Source organism: Cyanistes caeruleus, unplaced genomic scaffold (assembly GCF_971803275.1).
Source record: "Cyanistes caeruleus unplaced genomic scaffold, bCyaCae1.hap1.1 HAP1_SCAFFOLD_127, whole genome shotgun sequence".
Classification (NCBI taxonomy): Eukaryota; Metazoa; Chordata; class Aves; order Passeriformes; family Paridae; genus Cyanistes; species Cyanistes caeruleus.
In genome coordinates, this window is record NW_028255924.1 from 380,943 (window position 1) to 394,789 (window position 13,847).

At 49.3% G+C, this 13,847-nt stretch overlaps 1 protein-coding gene across 2 annotated transcripts; it reads left to right on the forward strand.

The window, feature by feature from the left end:
* The first annotated feature begins 211 nt into the window (after positions 1 to 211).
* LOC147646081 (serine/threonine-protein kinase PAK 3-like) lies at positions 212 to 13,609 on the forward strand. Of its 2 annotated transcripts, XM_086873960.1 has the most exons (14): positions 265 to 475; positions 2,114 to 2,151; positions 2,595 to 2,726; positions 4,209 to 4,343; positions 4,616 to 4,957; positions 5,404 to 5,493; positions 5,893 to 6,067; positions 7,537 to 7,600; positions 8,297 to 8,345; positions 8,724 to 8,836; positions 9,429 to 9,546; positions 9,970 to 10,069; positions 10,534 to 10,730; positions 12,080 to 13,609. In XM_086873960.1, exons 1-14 carry the CDS (start codon positions 397 to 399, stop codon positions 12,242 to 12,244), a joined length of 1,797 nt encoding a protein of 598 aa, XP_086730086.1. In that variant the 5' UTR covers positions 265 to 396; the 3' UTR covers positions 12,245 to 13,609. The 2 variants fall into 2 exon arrangements, with proteins under 2 accessions (XP_086730087.1, XP_086730086.1); XM_086873961.1 differs by having other exon boundaries at positions 212 to 475; positions 8,297 to 8,836.
* The last annotated feature ends 238 nt before the right edge of the window (positions 13,610 to 13,847 follow it).

The following is a 13,847-nucleotide window of genomic DNA, read 5'->3' on the forward strand; positions in this document are numbered from 1 at the left end:
TTCCAAGGCTGTAAATTAAACCCTTCAGTATCTGTGGAAGTTTCTGTCATTTCCCACAGCCCACCAAAGGATTTGTGACACTTTGTGACAGAGGAGAAGCTCCCAGGCAATTTTGTGTTTGCTGTAGGGAAGGTTGGGTTGCTCTGCATCAGTTCCCAGAGCAGCGCAGAGCATTGGCTTTGTGATGTCAGGGCATGGATGCCACCTTGTCGTGGTGACATCCCAAGGTTGCCTTGGTGCACGGAAGGCCTCAGGGTCAGAGCAGCTCTTGGGCTTGCTCAGTGCAGGAGCATCCTCCTGCTTGAGGCGTTTGTCAGTGGGCAGCTGCACACTGACAGGAGCCTTGTTTGTTTTTGTGGTGGAGCAGAGTGTGCAAACTGGCACAGCAGTGCTACAATGATGGAGCAGCTCGCTGCTGCCATTTGCACCATTTATGGCATCGCCTACGCCGGCTATTACCTCACCAACCTGGCACGTAAGTAGAGGTTTTCCCTGTCTGGAACCTGAGCTGGCTTTTGTAGGTCTCCCTTCTCTTTCTTAGTGACCGGGTTGCTATTGAAACACAAAGACCATGAGGATGCCCCTGGTTTGGTAAAGCTCCTGTCAACACCTTCAGCAAAACACGGGGTGTCTGTAGCCAGGGGGCTGCGGGCAGCATTTGCAGGGCTTCTGTTCCCTCTCATTTCCTCACTTTGCTGGCTCAATCTCTTGGGGTGACTTTACTTTTAAGATAGCTCTGAGAGCTCGGGAAGTTGAAACTGCTGGAGGCTGATGGGAGTTTTTTCTCCTGACTAATTCCTGGCCATGGGTGAGAATTGGCAGCGGTTTTAACTATTGAGAAGTGAGATCAACCTGTGAACACCACCTGAAGATGTGAGGCCAGGAATTTCTTGCTCTCTTTGGTTTCTGGCTTCTGACGAGGTCACAGGGCTCTGTCTCGGCCTTCTCCCCCCCTCCAGGCCGGACAAGGCTGCAGAGGGCGGGGTGGGGGGAGAAACGGAGCCGGCCAGCCTGACTTGGTTTGCAGTTTCTGCCACTGAACTGAAACCTGACACCATCAACATCTGCAGCTTTAGCAAGATTTTAACTCTTTTACTACCTGCATGAGACTTGCAGATTAATCCTTTTTCTCCAGAGAGAGAGAGAGAGAGAGAGAGAGTGATCAACCATCAACCCATCAAAGAGAGTGAAGAAAAAAATTAAATTGAGAGGGGGAAGAGAAAGAAGGAGATGCTTTAATAAGCTGAAATATTTTTCTGTTAAAGCTATGGGCATGGACAGTAGTGTTCTGAAAAAAACTCCTTTAATTCATGACAGAGTATATTGGGAGGAATGGAGTGTTTCCAAGTGTGGATTTTGAGCAAATGATGAAGTAGTTGTGACACTGTGAGATGCTGGAACAGAGCGGGAGAAGTAAGAGTTGAAGATTTGGGCTTTTAAGAAGCAAAAAGAAAACTTTTGTTTCCAGGAGGCCTCACAAAAATAGATAAAGAGAACTTTTGCCTTTGAATAACTCATTCATAAAAATGACATCCCTGGACTCATGACCCATAACACACCTCAGAGTGATGGGAAATGGGAGGAGACAACTGATGGCAGATTTCCTGACAGCTGGCATCAGAGAAATAGAAAGCTATGAAGAAAAATAGTTTTCTTGTGAAAAACTCCATAGATAGCAGAAGAATACTTCTGTTTCTCTACAAAGACTGATGAAAAGACTCCAGCAGGAATTGGGACTGTTTTAAACACCAAAGTTTCAAAGTTTTTTGTCTCTATGTTGTCATGTAAAAAAGGAAATGGTTGGGTAGTGGGGGAGAAAAGGGTTGTTCTGGAAGTTTTATTCTGGTTTCTTATTCTTGTAGTTTTTGTAAATAAACTTTCTTTATTCCATTTAAGTTTTAAGCCTGTTTTGCTCTTGTTCTAATCCATATCTCACAGCAAGAAATAAGTAAGTTTTCTAGTGATTTTTTAGTTGCTGCTTTAAACCACACCAGTCAAGCAGGACACCTTTGAAAATGCAGACTGGGAGATCTTCTCAGATGCTGCTCTAAATAGGCCACGGTTCTCTCCAGTTTTCTCAAAGAATTTGGTTCATTTTCCTTGCCCACTGCAGGTCATCTGAGCCGTGTGTTCAGAGGTGCCAATCCTGAGGTGAGTCAGAAAGGAACATTTGATGTTCCTGGTGTTTCAGAATTGTGCAGGGAACTGTGAGCTTGGCCTGTGGCAGTAGAGTGCAGAGGGCCAGCTGGGTGGGCTGAAAGAAGATCCATTTCCATGTTTACAACAGCAATAGCAAAGGCACTGTTGGCTATTTCCTAATTTTCCATTGCAGAGCTTTAAAAGAACTCAAAGCTCAGATTTGCAGAGAGAACGTTGCTTGCTGATAGTAGCCAGGGTGAACTCTCTAATTCAGAGCTATTTGCAGCCTGGCTGAATTAACCCATTTTAATTTAGTTGGAGAGACTTAGAATCCCATTGCTATCAAAGCTGATGATTTGTGCTTGGTAGAGTTGGTTGTAGAAATCAAGCTGAATAGAAATAAGGTTCTAAATGATAGGGAGCTGCCTGTCCCTAACTCCACCATCTGTCCACAGAGCCCAGAAGCAAGAGCAGACTCTGCTGTGGCTCCCTCTGCTCCTGGAGAAGAGGCCAAAGAGGAGCAAAATGAGCAAAAGGAGCACGAGCCTCCAGCTGTGGTCACAGCCCAGCCTGACCATGCCCAGACAGTAAGTGCCAGTGCTGGGTGCTGCTGTCTTTAGTGCAAGGCAGAGCTGCAAGTTTCTGAGCAGCCAGCACTTGCTGTTGCTGGCTGAGGATGCTGAGTGCTGGAGTCCTGCCAGCACCCAGCCATTACCCCATCCCGTGGCAGCTGGAAATTGGGCTTTGAGCCGTCGTGCTGAGGCCCCAAAGCGCTGCTGCCTGCGGGTGAGCAGCTGGTTGCTTGGCTCAGGGAAGCTCTGTCTCTTGGCTTCTGCCAAGCCATGGCCAAGGCCTCACACGGCATTTCTGGGGCTCACAGGGCTTGCTTTGTTTGCTGTCCCTTTTTGGAAACCTCAGGATGACCTGGAGAAGTGTTCTGCAGTTTCCTTGAGTAATTCTTCACTTCTGCAGAGTCTTTTAGGCCACCTGTCTTTTGGCTTTTGATAAGCTGCAAGGAGATGATTGTGTTGTCCATGAAGCTGTGGCTGGCCATTCTTGTCCTGTGTGGCCAAAGAAACAAACTGTGTAGTTCTGAACCCTTCTTCTGAGGCAAAATCCACAAGTGGCAAGTTTCTCTTGATACGTTTTGTGGTGAAGTCTGCAGCTTTGGAAACTGCATTGGAGCCTAGTGTGGGGGCAAAGCTGCAAGTCCTTGAGTGCTGTCTTGTGTTGCTAAGAACCCCTTTAGAGATGGTTGTTTTTTCTCCTCAGAGCTGTTTTCCTCCTCCTGCCTCTTCTGTCCTGACACTCCCTGTTTAACCTATAAATTTCTGCCTGTCCTAGTGAGGTGGGACAATTCCATGTTTTAGGTGGTTTTTGGTGACTTTGGTCATACATGCATTACATGACCCATGGCTTCCTTCATTGGCATCCCTAGGGGTGTGTCAATTAATTTGTTGCTGGGGCCTTTTGAGGATCTCTGTCAGTGCCACTCAGAATTCTCAGCTGACAAAAGAGGGAGGAGAAACACCTTGGTCCTCTTCCATATCCTGAGGTGGCCATAGAGGCTCTCTGACCTGCAGAAGAGGATCCAATTGCACACATCCTTGTCTCCTGAATGAGCAGGATTTCTAACAAGAGTGTAGATGTCAGAGGGGCAGGAGTGGCAGGGCAGGCCTGAAAAGAACATGAACTCCAGCAGTGTCTCTCCCAAGGGCTGAGCTCACCCAGGAAGCCCCTGCAGAGCCAGGATGGAGCTGTGGGACAGGGCTGGCTGTCAGTCACTAGGGAAGGACAAGCAGGACACAGCAGAAGGGGAAGGAGGCCCTTGAGAAATGCCCCACATTTCCTGTCAGCTGCCCAAGAGTCTGTTGGAGATTCAGTGCCAGATGGGCCCTGATTGCACTGCCAGGGTCACTTTGGAATCTGTGCTTCCCCACGGGCAGAGAACAAGGCAGGAGAGCAGCAGCACAGAGCTTTGGGAACGTGGGAGCCCATCAGCCTTTGAGTCTTGGCCCACAAATGTTGGATGAGAAGTTGAAGCCCATCTTCTCTTGCTTTCTCTGCAGGTCCTTCCAGAGAAAGAGCAGGAGCAGATTGTTTTATCAGGACGGCCGTGCCAGCCTGACGGAGAGCTGTTCCCAGCCCAAGAGCAGGAAGAGCAGCTGGGGCAGCAGGTGGAAGAGCCACTGGAGAATGGCCAGGTAAGGCTGACTCAGCAGGGGACAGAGTGAAGGGCAGGAAGAGGGGCATAAAACGCAGCTCTTGGGACTGAGCAGGCCACGAGTGCCAGAGGCCCTGAAAGCAAAGAGCCTCTGCAGAGATCAGCAGCGGGACAGGAGGTTACAGTGGAAGCAGAGGTGGGTAGGGAAGCAGAAAGAAGTGACTGAATGAGTGTGATTTTGAGGCTGAAACGGAGGAAGAAGCTGAGCCTGATGGCAGCTCCCAGGCACTTGCTCTCCATTTGTGTGTACAGAACATCGAGGCAGAGCCCCAGGCAGAGCTGCCCGAAGCTCCGAGGGCCATCATGGCAGTGAAGAGGAGGCCTGAGGAAGACAGAAGCATCGAAGAGGAGATGAATCTCCCCTGGCAGAGAGGAAATCAAGAAAACCAGGTGAGTGAAAGAGTGGCAGACACTCCACTCATGGACATTCCTCTCTCTGGTTCTTCACAGGCCTCTGATGAGGAGCTTCTGGCAGAGCTGCAGGAAGCTGAGGCTAGGATCAGGGCAAGGGAGGAGAGGCTGGAGGAAGAAAGGAGAATCATCGAAGAGAAATTCCATCTCCTCGCTAAGCAGCAAGAGGCTCTAGAAAATCGAGTGAGTGAAAGAGCGATGGGCACAGCAGTCACTGCAGTCTGGTGCTTTCTGCCCTTCTTGCCTTTCCTCTGCAGAGCAGCAGGGGGCTGGGCTGATGCCTCTCAGTGCCATCCTGCTGTAGTGTCTATCCCAGCTGCTTGGAAGGACATTTCCTGCTGTGCTCAATCTCAGCTGCTGCCCTGGACAGTGGCACCAGTCATTTGCCCCTTTTGCCAGCACTCATCTCAAGGGATTCCTGCTGGCCTGCTCCTGCTCTCCTTGTTTCTTCAGGGCTTTTTGCAAGTGAACACAGTCCCCCAGACAGATTTGGAATACAAGCTGCAAGCTGTCTGTATCCCTTGGTGAATCTGCTGCTGTCCTGCTCTTTCCCTTTGCTCACAGTCAATGAGCCTTGGCACACAGGGACAAGCTGTGGTCTCTGACTGCTTTGTTCTCTTTGACTTGAGGTGGACGTGTTGATATCTCACCTGGCAGCCTGCGAAGGCTTCCAGCAAATGCCGGCTGATGAAGAGCCCCAAGGTCGGCGGCAGGCACAGGTACTGTCCCAAGCACAAGTGCTGCAGGCTGAGCACCTTCTGAAGATGGTGCAGGAAAAGAGGACTGAGGGGGAGGAGCTCCAACATTAGAACAAGGAGCTGCAAATGTGTCTGCAGCCCTTGGAGGGGGAAAGGGATCCTTGGGAGGAAGTGGAATGGTCATTGTTGCAGTCATCCTTCAGAAAATCCAGGAAAATGGAATATGAAACTGGCCATCGACTTGATTAAAACCAACCTTGGGTTTTGACCATTTGGTTCCAGAAGTGGGCATCCAAAAAATCCAGTTGATGAGCTTTGCATGTGGCTAACAGCAACTTCCTAAGGGCTTGCATTTGAAAAGGGAACTCGGGGTAATCTCTGCCAGCCAGCTTTCTGACACAAACTCCTTTCTTCTCGCAGATCTACACAGGCTCTTCCATTCAATCTGCTGCAGCAGCAGCAGCAGCAGCAGCATCTAAAGGAGCCTTTGTTGCCCAAGCTGAGCAGTGGAGCCGGGGCAGTTTGTCCATTTCCAGCAGTGACACATCTGCTGCTCAGCTCCAGGAGAGCCTGGGAGACTTCGTGGAGCAACTGAGTACGTCTGGTGTATTTCTTGTCTGAGGGACAGTGTATTGTGTGCACGTGCCAGCAGAGCTGTAGCAAATGATCCTACTCACTTTGGTGTCCCAGAGACATTTAGGACTCCCCACAGGAACTGCTGTGCTCTGAGGCAGCGAGAGAGTGCTCTGGCTGCTCCTGCTGCCTCTGAGGGCAGCTTGGACTGGCTCGGCTTTGCCTGGCATTCCCTTGCCACTAAAGGCAGAAGCAGGAATTGTTCTTGGATCAGCAGAAGGCTGTGGCCCAGCAAATGATCTATGCAAGTCCTGTGTGCTAGTGGCCAAACTGATAAGAATATTTGATTCCTAAATTCTCCTTAGACTCCAGACTTCCCACCGCTTGTCAGAACCAAAAGACTTCAGAGATATTGATTGGTTTTGGGGTTTTGCCTTTTTGTTGTGGTTTCGTTTTTAGTTTTCAGTTTTTATCCTTGTTTGGTTTTGCATTTAGGGGTTTTTGCTTTTTCTCCATCCTGAAAGAGCTGTTCTGCCCCATGTGTCTTACTGGTGTCATTTTTAGGACTGTATTTATTGCCTCTACTACATCTACAAGGTTTTTATGAGAATGCTGTATTTTTTGTCAGTGAGGACTCCTTTGAAACTACATCAGGTGACAGCAGAAACAGAGCAAGAGATGTTTTCATTGGGCCCACAATGAAGAAACAGATATTTGTATAACAATCTGTCATTAATATCCCAGTTTTATTTTTATAAAGATGTGTCCAAGAGACACATCCACGTGGTGTGATCAGATAAAACAGCACTGCAGGCATTTCTCAGGAGCGAGCCTGCAGCCCCTGTGCTGTGTATTCCTCAGATCCATGGCACTTTTTCATCCCTGATTCCCAGCCATTCCCAAGACTCTTAGAATCCTACCTATTGGCCCAAGCCCTGCTCAGATCAGTCTCTGGGAAAACACATCAAGCCCTTTGTGATTCTGCAGCACAACCCATTTAATCTGCTTCTTGCCCATGACAGCTGCCAGTGCTGTGCTCTCAGAAAAGACCTGGTGAGGCTGAGAAAAGATCCCAGCTGATTTGGTGTCTACCTTCACCTGCTGGGACACAAAAGGGCCTTGATCTGCACCTGGGTGTGTCTGATCTCCAAGGCAATGCTGTTGTGTCCTGAACAGGGGCCACAGCTTGTCAGGGGCTCAGGCTGGCTGTGTCTTCTTGCCATTGCTTGTCAGTGCTCATGCTTGGCCTTTGCCAGCCTTGTGCTGTGCCCTGCTGTGCTCTCTGCGCTTCATTTCCTTCCAAGGACTGCACAAAATCAGTCTCTCTGCTGCCCATTTGTACTGCACAACTGCCTGTCTTGTTGCTGCTGTGCTTGCTGCCCAGCTGACCACAGAGGGTTCAGAGCCCCAGACAGCGGGGCTGCCTTTGGCATCTCCTGCAAGTTGGGATCTCTGCCTGAAAGTCAGCATCTTGCATTTTGTTTCCCTCAGGGAGAATGGTGAACAAGGAAAATCCCAGAACAAAATACATTGAACTGGAAAGTCTTGGCAGCGGGTGAGTCCAACCACAGTCACTTCTACACAGCCATGGGTCAGGTGTTTCACTGGGGGAATATCCATCAAGTGGGAAGTCAGACAAGTTGTCCACATGTTTAGACAGCGGGCTTAGTCTGCCCCATCTCTCAGTACTGGCCAGAATTTGTCAAGTGTGCTCAGAAGGCATTGTCAAAGACATCTCCATGCTGCCAAGGTCTTGCCTGCAGCAAGGAACAGAACCTGGTAAATCTGCTTGTCTCTCAAGTGTGGGACAGCTCAGGATTCATTTCCTTCGCATTTTTGGATGTCTCCAAATCATCTGGCCACACTAATGAAAGGAGAAGAATCTTGCTTGCCTGAAAGCACAACCTACCCCCAAGGAGAGCTGTCAGATAACAGTTCTCAGGAACATTTCTCTCCAAGAGTTTGCTAAAGGAAATACTCCGTGCTCAGGATTAGAATTGCACAGTTTAGAAGCTGATAGCCGAGATGAAGGAATAAGCTGCCTTTTGGAGCTGAGGCAGTAAAGCCCAAGGCTTCAGGAACAGGCACAGTGCCCAGGCACTTGAGGGGAAAATGCATCATCTGCCTTCTGGCAGACCCCTCCTGCAACCTGCAGCTTTTAGGCATTTACAGCAGAGCTCTCCTGTCTGGACTGGCTTCCACTGCAAGATCTAAATGGCTTCTCCTTTCTTTGCTGCTGTTTTGTTTCTAGGGGTTTTGGAGAGGTTTCCAGAGCACTTGACATTGCAACAGGAGGAGAGGTAAATGTCAACAGCCCCTGCAGCCTCTGCTGCTCTCCAGGCCTTTCCCCACTGCTGACAGCTGTGGCTGGAGCTTTGAGTAGAGCTGTGCTGAAAAGGCACAAGAAGCACAGACTGGAGCCAGCCTGCAAATTGCACTTGGAACAGGCTTTGTGGACAAGGCAAATCGCCAGTGGCCACATGTCCTGTAACTGGCCCCCAAGGGAGCAGAGAAATGGGCTGTTGGAATGTCACTCCCTAATTACTCTGGTGATGAGGTCTAATCACAAGGCACTTTGGCTCGGCTTGGCTGTGCCATTCCAAAATCACTTGCTCCATGTGTGTTGTGGTCTCATGCTACCCATTTTCTCAAATTACTCCTTTTCAATGTCATTTGAGGTGGCCATCAAGAAAATAAATGTGCAAGGAGTGAATAGGAAGATACTAACCATGAATGAAATCAGGATCATGGAGAGTAATAGGAGTCCCAGGATCGTGAATTACTTAGCCAGGTGAGTGGTCACGGTCCTATCCCTTGAATGTTTGTTTACATACTACAAGCATGAGAGCTTAAAAACCCACTTTGGTCAGTGGCAGGAAATAGAGCTGTTAATGATTATTTCTCTACTTATCTCCAATGGATGGGAAGAGACTGCATTTTGTCTGCATGAATCCACCCTGGCAAATGCAGACTGAAAATTGTTCAAAAACCTGCATCAGCCCTATCTTAAGAATTCAATACCTTGTAAGTTCATTGCCTCCACAGTTCTTTGGGCTTGAGTTTTTCAAGTTTCTTAAATGTTCATGAACCATCCAAGAGAGGATTGCCCTTGCATTGTTGCCCCTCTTTTCCATTGCTGTGCATGCCAGGAAGACTAGGTGCTTATTTCCAGAAATGCCATGCGTGACAGGTTTTTTATCTGGGCTCTTCCTAAACTGCCTTTCTCCTTGAGACAGCACAGACTGCAAACACTGCACAGCCTAGAGGCAATGTCTATGCCTTTACTTCTGCCCTTGTCTCCAAGGGACCCAGAAACAAGACTCAAGCAAAAAACCAACCTAGCCGTGCATGTTCACCTGCATGGCCTTGTTTCCTTTTTTCAGCTACCTTGTGCATGAGGAACTCTGGCTGGTGATGGAGTACATGGACGGAGGCACTCTGAGAGATCTCATCGATGAGATTCAAATGTCTGAAGGAGAGATTGCAGCTGTCAGTCGGGAGGTCAGGGATCCCATCTGTGCTTCCAAGGCCTTGAGCTGCATTGTCTGGGAAACAGGGGCTCAAAACGAGAGTGATTTCATGGGCCGGGCTTGGTTTCTGTGCTGCTGCTAGGCTATGGGCAAGCAAGAGCATCTCAAGTGAACTGTCTGCCAGTGCCCCTACACTCACTGGACTCACTTCCTGTACTCTTATCCCCTGCTCTTGTATTCTAGCTCTGTCTCTTGCATTGGCATTTGCAGTTCTCCACTGAGAAAGGTGCTGCTCTGCTACTGTTGGAGCAGCAGGCTCTTGCTCTTAATGGCGCTGTGTTCTGCCATTCCTCCCCATTCCCCTGCAAAGGGAACCTTCCACAGCTGTTTCCTTGCTTGTGCGATGAACTCACAGCACTACTTTTTGCCCCCCTGGTTCTCTTTTCTCTCTCAGTGCCTGCAAGGACTGGATTTTCTTCACTCCAACCACGTGATCCATCGAGATGTCAAGAGCAACAACATCCTTCTCAGAACCGACGGCTCTGTCAAGCTGGGTCAGTGTATTCTTGCTCAGCTTCAGCCTTCCAGGAATGGGGGCTGTGGGGCTGCTTTCAGTGACTGCCAGCTCCCCAAAAATGCTGCTGCTGGCAGTGCAGGGGTCCCCCCTGCTGTGGGCTGAAGGCACAGTTGCAGGGTGCACACAGCTATGACAAGGAACCACAAGCAGCCAAGAGTGCTATTGCTCTGTGTGTGTCTGTATGTGTTCCTTCCAGAGGGAGGGAGCTGCAATCTAAACCTTCAGGGGAACAAAAGGCACTGCTGGAGGAAGTGTAAAAAATGGGGGGATGTTTGAAGTAGCCAATTCATATTTCCTTGGCTAAAGCCCCAAGGAAACAGAGCAGGGAGTGTTGTCCAGGAAATTCAATTGCGCATTCTCAAACTTCCACTGGGGAATTCTCTGGCTTGGTTTCCTAATTGACAGTATGAAAATTAAAAGAGTATTTTGCTTTCTCCTCAGCTGATTTTGGCCTTTCTGCTCAGCTCACCCCTGAGCAAAATCAGCGGTGCTCGGTGACCGGGACTCCTTGGTGGATGGCACCTGAAGTGGTGAAGCGTCAACCATATGGCCCCAAAGTGGACGTGTGGTCTTTTGGAATTGTGGCAATTGAAATGGCCGAACAAAAAACTCCTTATGACAGTTTCACTGCTCGATCGGTAAGGAGCAAATACTCTCTGATCCCGCTGTCTTTCTCACCTGTCCCGGGTTCTCTGCTCACTGCACAAAATCCCATGGCCATCTGCTGGAAGTACTTCCACCAAGGCCCCTTCTACAAATGTCCCTGCAGCACATCAGCATCTGCTGGAGCTTTGGTTGCAGCACTGGGGGAACTCAAGCCTTACCTCGCCCAAACCATCTCCATTCTCAGGCAGCATTTTGCTTTGCCTTACAAGTCGTTCCAGCTCTTTTGGCTGTGTAGATGGCCCCAAGAATAGGAAACAAGCATCTCAGAGCTGCTGTTATCTTTCCAGAAATGAAGCAAAGAAACTCAAAGCAAACCAAGTTTCTAAAACAGTGCTTTTGAGAGAAGAAGTGCAGCCCCATTCTTCTCACAGGGAAACTTGCCTGAAACCTGGAGATGAGGCTGTAAAGCCAGAGTCTCTTCTGCTTCTTGTGCAGTGCTGCTGGGACACTCAGTGACCACCTTCTTTCCTAACCCAAGCCACTTTCTCCATATCACCAAGCTGGAGCCTGGTGACAGGGAGAGCCTGCCAAAACCTCCTGTTTGCTTCCTGGCACTTTCTGGGATGGGCACAGCGTTAATGCATTGACTTGAGAATCCAACCAGCACAGGGTTACCACAGGGATGACACTTCTGATTTCACCATGAATATTTTCCTTTTGCCACATAAAGGAACCTGAAATTTTCAGAGTGCTGAGAGACAGAGCTGCAGGTGGCTCCTGTGTGCCCAAACAGGCATTTTCAACCCAATACATTCGTGGAGGCATCTTAATGAGTCTGTGTTGAAAATGAGATTCCAAAGGTTTGTTTCCTTCCCTGAGGAACACCTGCTGCATTTCCTTTCTTTCCTTCCAATTACCATCATTTTCAAGAACAAGACAAAAAGCTGGACGACTTTTGTTTTATGGAAGCTGTGCTTAAGGGACCAACAAGCACTGCAGAGATTCTTTTCATGTAAGAATCCTTGGAATAGTACAGTTAGTTAGAATAGCAAAATCCCTCTTCCAAAAAGGCTGCCAAGCTGCTGGGAATCCTCCGAGAAGGAAACATGTATTTGCTGATGTAGTTGCCACTAACTAGATCAGGCAATGAAATCAGCTGCCAAGGCAAGATCTGCTGGATGTTGGCAAAGCTGTGGCTTTGGGGCTTGGGTTTTTTCATGATACAGGAAAGTCGTCATCCAAATGCTACAGGAAAGTCATGTCTGCCTCTCTGCCAGGGCAAAAACTGCCACTGCAGAGTGGAGCTGGAACAATGGGCTCTGGGAGAGCAGTTCCAGATGGGAAAGAAGCAGGTGGAGCCTTGTGTTTCCTTTTTCTCCAGGCTAAATTCCACATAGCCACAGAAGGGACCCCACAGCTGCGGCAGCCCGAGCAATTCTCGCCTTTGCTGCGTGACTTCCTGAGCTGCTGCCTGCAGAAAGGCGAGGCGCAGCGCTGGTCTGCCAAGGAGCTGCTGCAGGTAAAATGCCAAAAGGGCTGCAGGTGAAACAGTGTCCCAGGGATGGGCTCCTCCTCCACTGAAATCCAAGGCATCAGATGAGCCCCCATCCTCCTCACTTCCAACCCTGGTGCTGTTCAGCTGACAGTGGGGAGCAATCCTAGACTGGGCTGGGCTGGCAGGGAGTGCTGGGTTTTAGCGCTGGCTAAAATCACCAGGGCACTTACTCATTTCTTGCTGGGAGCTATGGATTAGGAGAAGGGCAAAACAGGCTTCAAACTTCAAAGGAATAACAAATTTTATTATCAGGCCCACAAGAATAAGAAAGGTCTCATCTGTGCAGTGAAAGGGTTCAATCTCACCCAGGTGATGGCAGTCACGGTGTTGGATTTCAGGCTGTGCTGGGCCCCTCTCTCTGCCCGGGAGCCGCTGGGAGGGGAGGCTCGGCCTGGAGCCGTCGCTGCACGCCGGGGAGAGGGTTTAGTGTGGGCAAGATGTCAGCAGCCGTGGCCTGGCCCAGCCTGGGGCCGGGGTCCCGCAGCCTCCATCCCCCGCCCGGGAGCCGCTGGGCTCTGGCCCGGCCTCCCCCAGGAGCACAGGCCGTGGGCGAGCAGGGCCGGCCTCACCAGAGCTCCGTTACCTTCAGGCTCCGGAAGCAAAGAGGGCCAGTGCCCGGGCTGGTGGTTTTCAAAATGTGCATCATCACAGAGGCACATCTCATTTCTAAATGGTGCAAAATGTTGTCAGTTCTCAGAACTAGCCAGCCATTGGCCTGTCTCAGGCACAGAGGAAGCTCCCAGCAGCTTCTCTCAAAGAAATCACTTCCGTGCGGGGTTTCTTACTTCTTTCCCTAAATGTCAATTCATCTCAAACTAACACACAGGGACATGGAAAGGTCATCTAGTCTGTGTCCTGCAATGAGCAGGGACATCTTTCAAGAGATCAGGATACTCACACCTCAGATATTTCCAGGGGTGGGCCACCTACCAGCTCTTGGGGCAACCTGTGCCACTCTTGCCCCATGCTCCTGACCTACTCTGACTCAATCCCCATTTCATTTAAAAAGTATTCCCCTGCCTTTGAAGCTCTTAGATTGGAAAATCATGCTTTCTTGTTGTTTTCTTTTCCTTTCTGCAGCATCAGTTTATAACATCGGCCATGCCTGGGTCCAGCCTGGCACCTCTCATCGTTGCAGTAAAGAAGTGGAAGGAGGAGGCAGGAATGCAACAATTAATTTAGAACTGCCTTCTCCATGCCCAGTTTAGAGTAGGATTATAGAGTAGGATTGTAGAGTAGGATTGCAGAGTAGGATTTTAGAGTAGGATTATAGAGTAGGATTGTAGTGCAGGATGGTAGTGTAGGTTTGTAGTGTAGGATTGTAGAGTAGGATTTTAAATAAAATTTCTAAAATCTCAACTCCTTTGGAACATTTCTCTCCTTCTGACCCTGTGAGAAAGCTCAACATTTCCTCCGGAATTGTCAGTTTTTCTTAGAGGTGGAAAGTGACATTGATGGCTTCTTTGGTACAGTTTGTAAGGGGGGAAGGCTCCTCTTCATTCATCCTCTCCAGACCACACTGCCTTTGGAATATGGCCAACTGGCCAAGTTTTGCCCAGCTCTGGCATTTCTATTTGAGGCAGAAACAGCAATG

What these genes read in the sequence shown, in the direction of transcription:
- LOC147646081 (XM_086873961.1), top strand. Translation starts at nt 397, where the DNA reads ATGATGGAGCAGCTCGCTGCTGCCATTTGCACCATTTATGGCATCGCC. An exon ending in AAGGTCGGCGGCAGGCACAG is followed by an intron (nt 5,494 to 5,892) that starts GTACTGTCCCAA and finishes TTCTTCTCGCAG; the next exon opens with ATCTACACAGGCTCTTCCAT. An exon ending in CGACGGCTCTGTCAAGCTGG is followed by an intron (nt 10,070 to 10,533) that starts GTCAGTGTATTC and finishes CTTTCTCCTCAG; the next exon opens with CTGATTTTGGCCTTTCTGCT.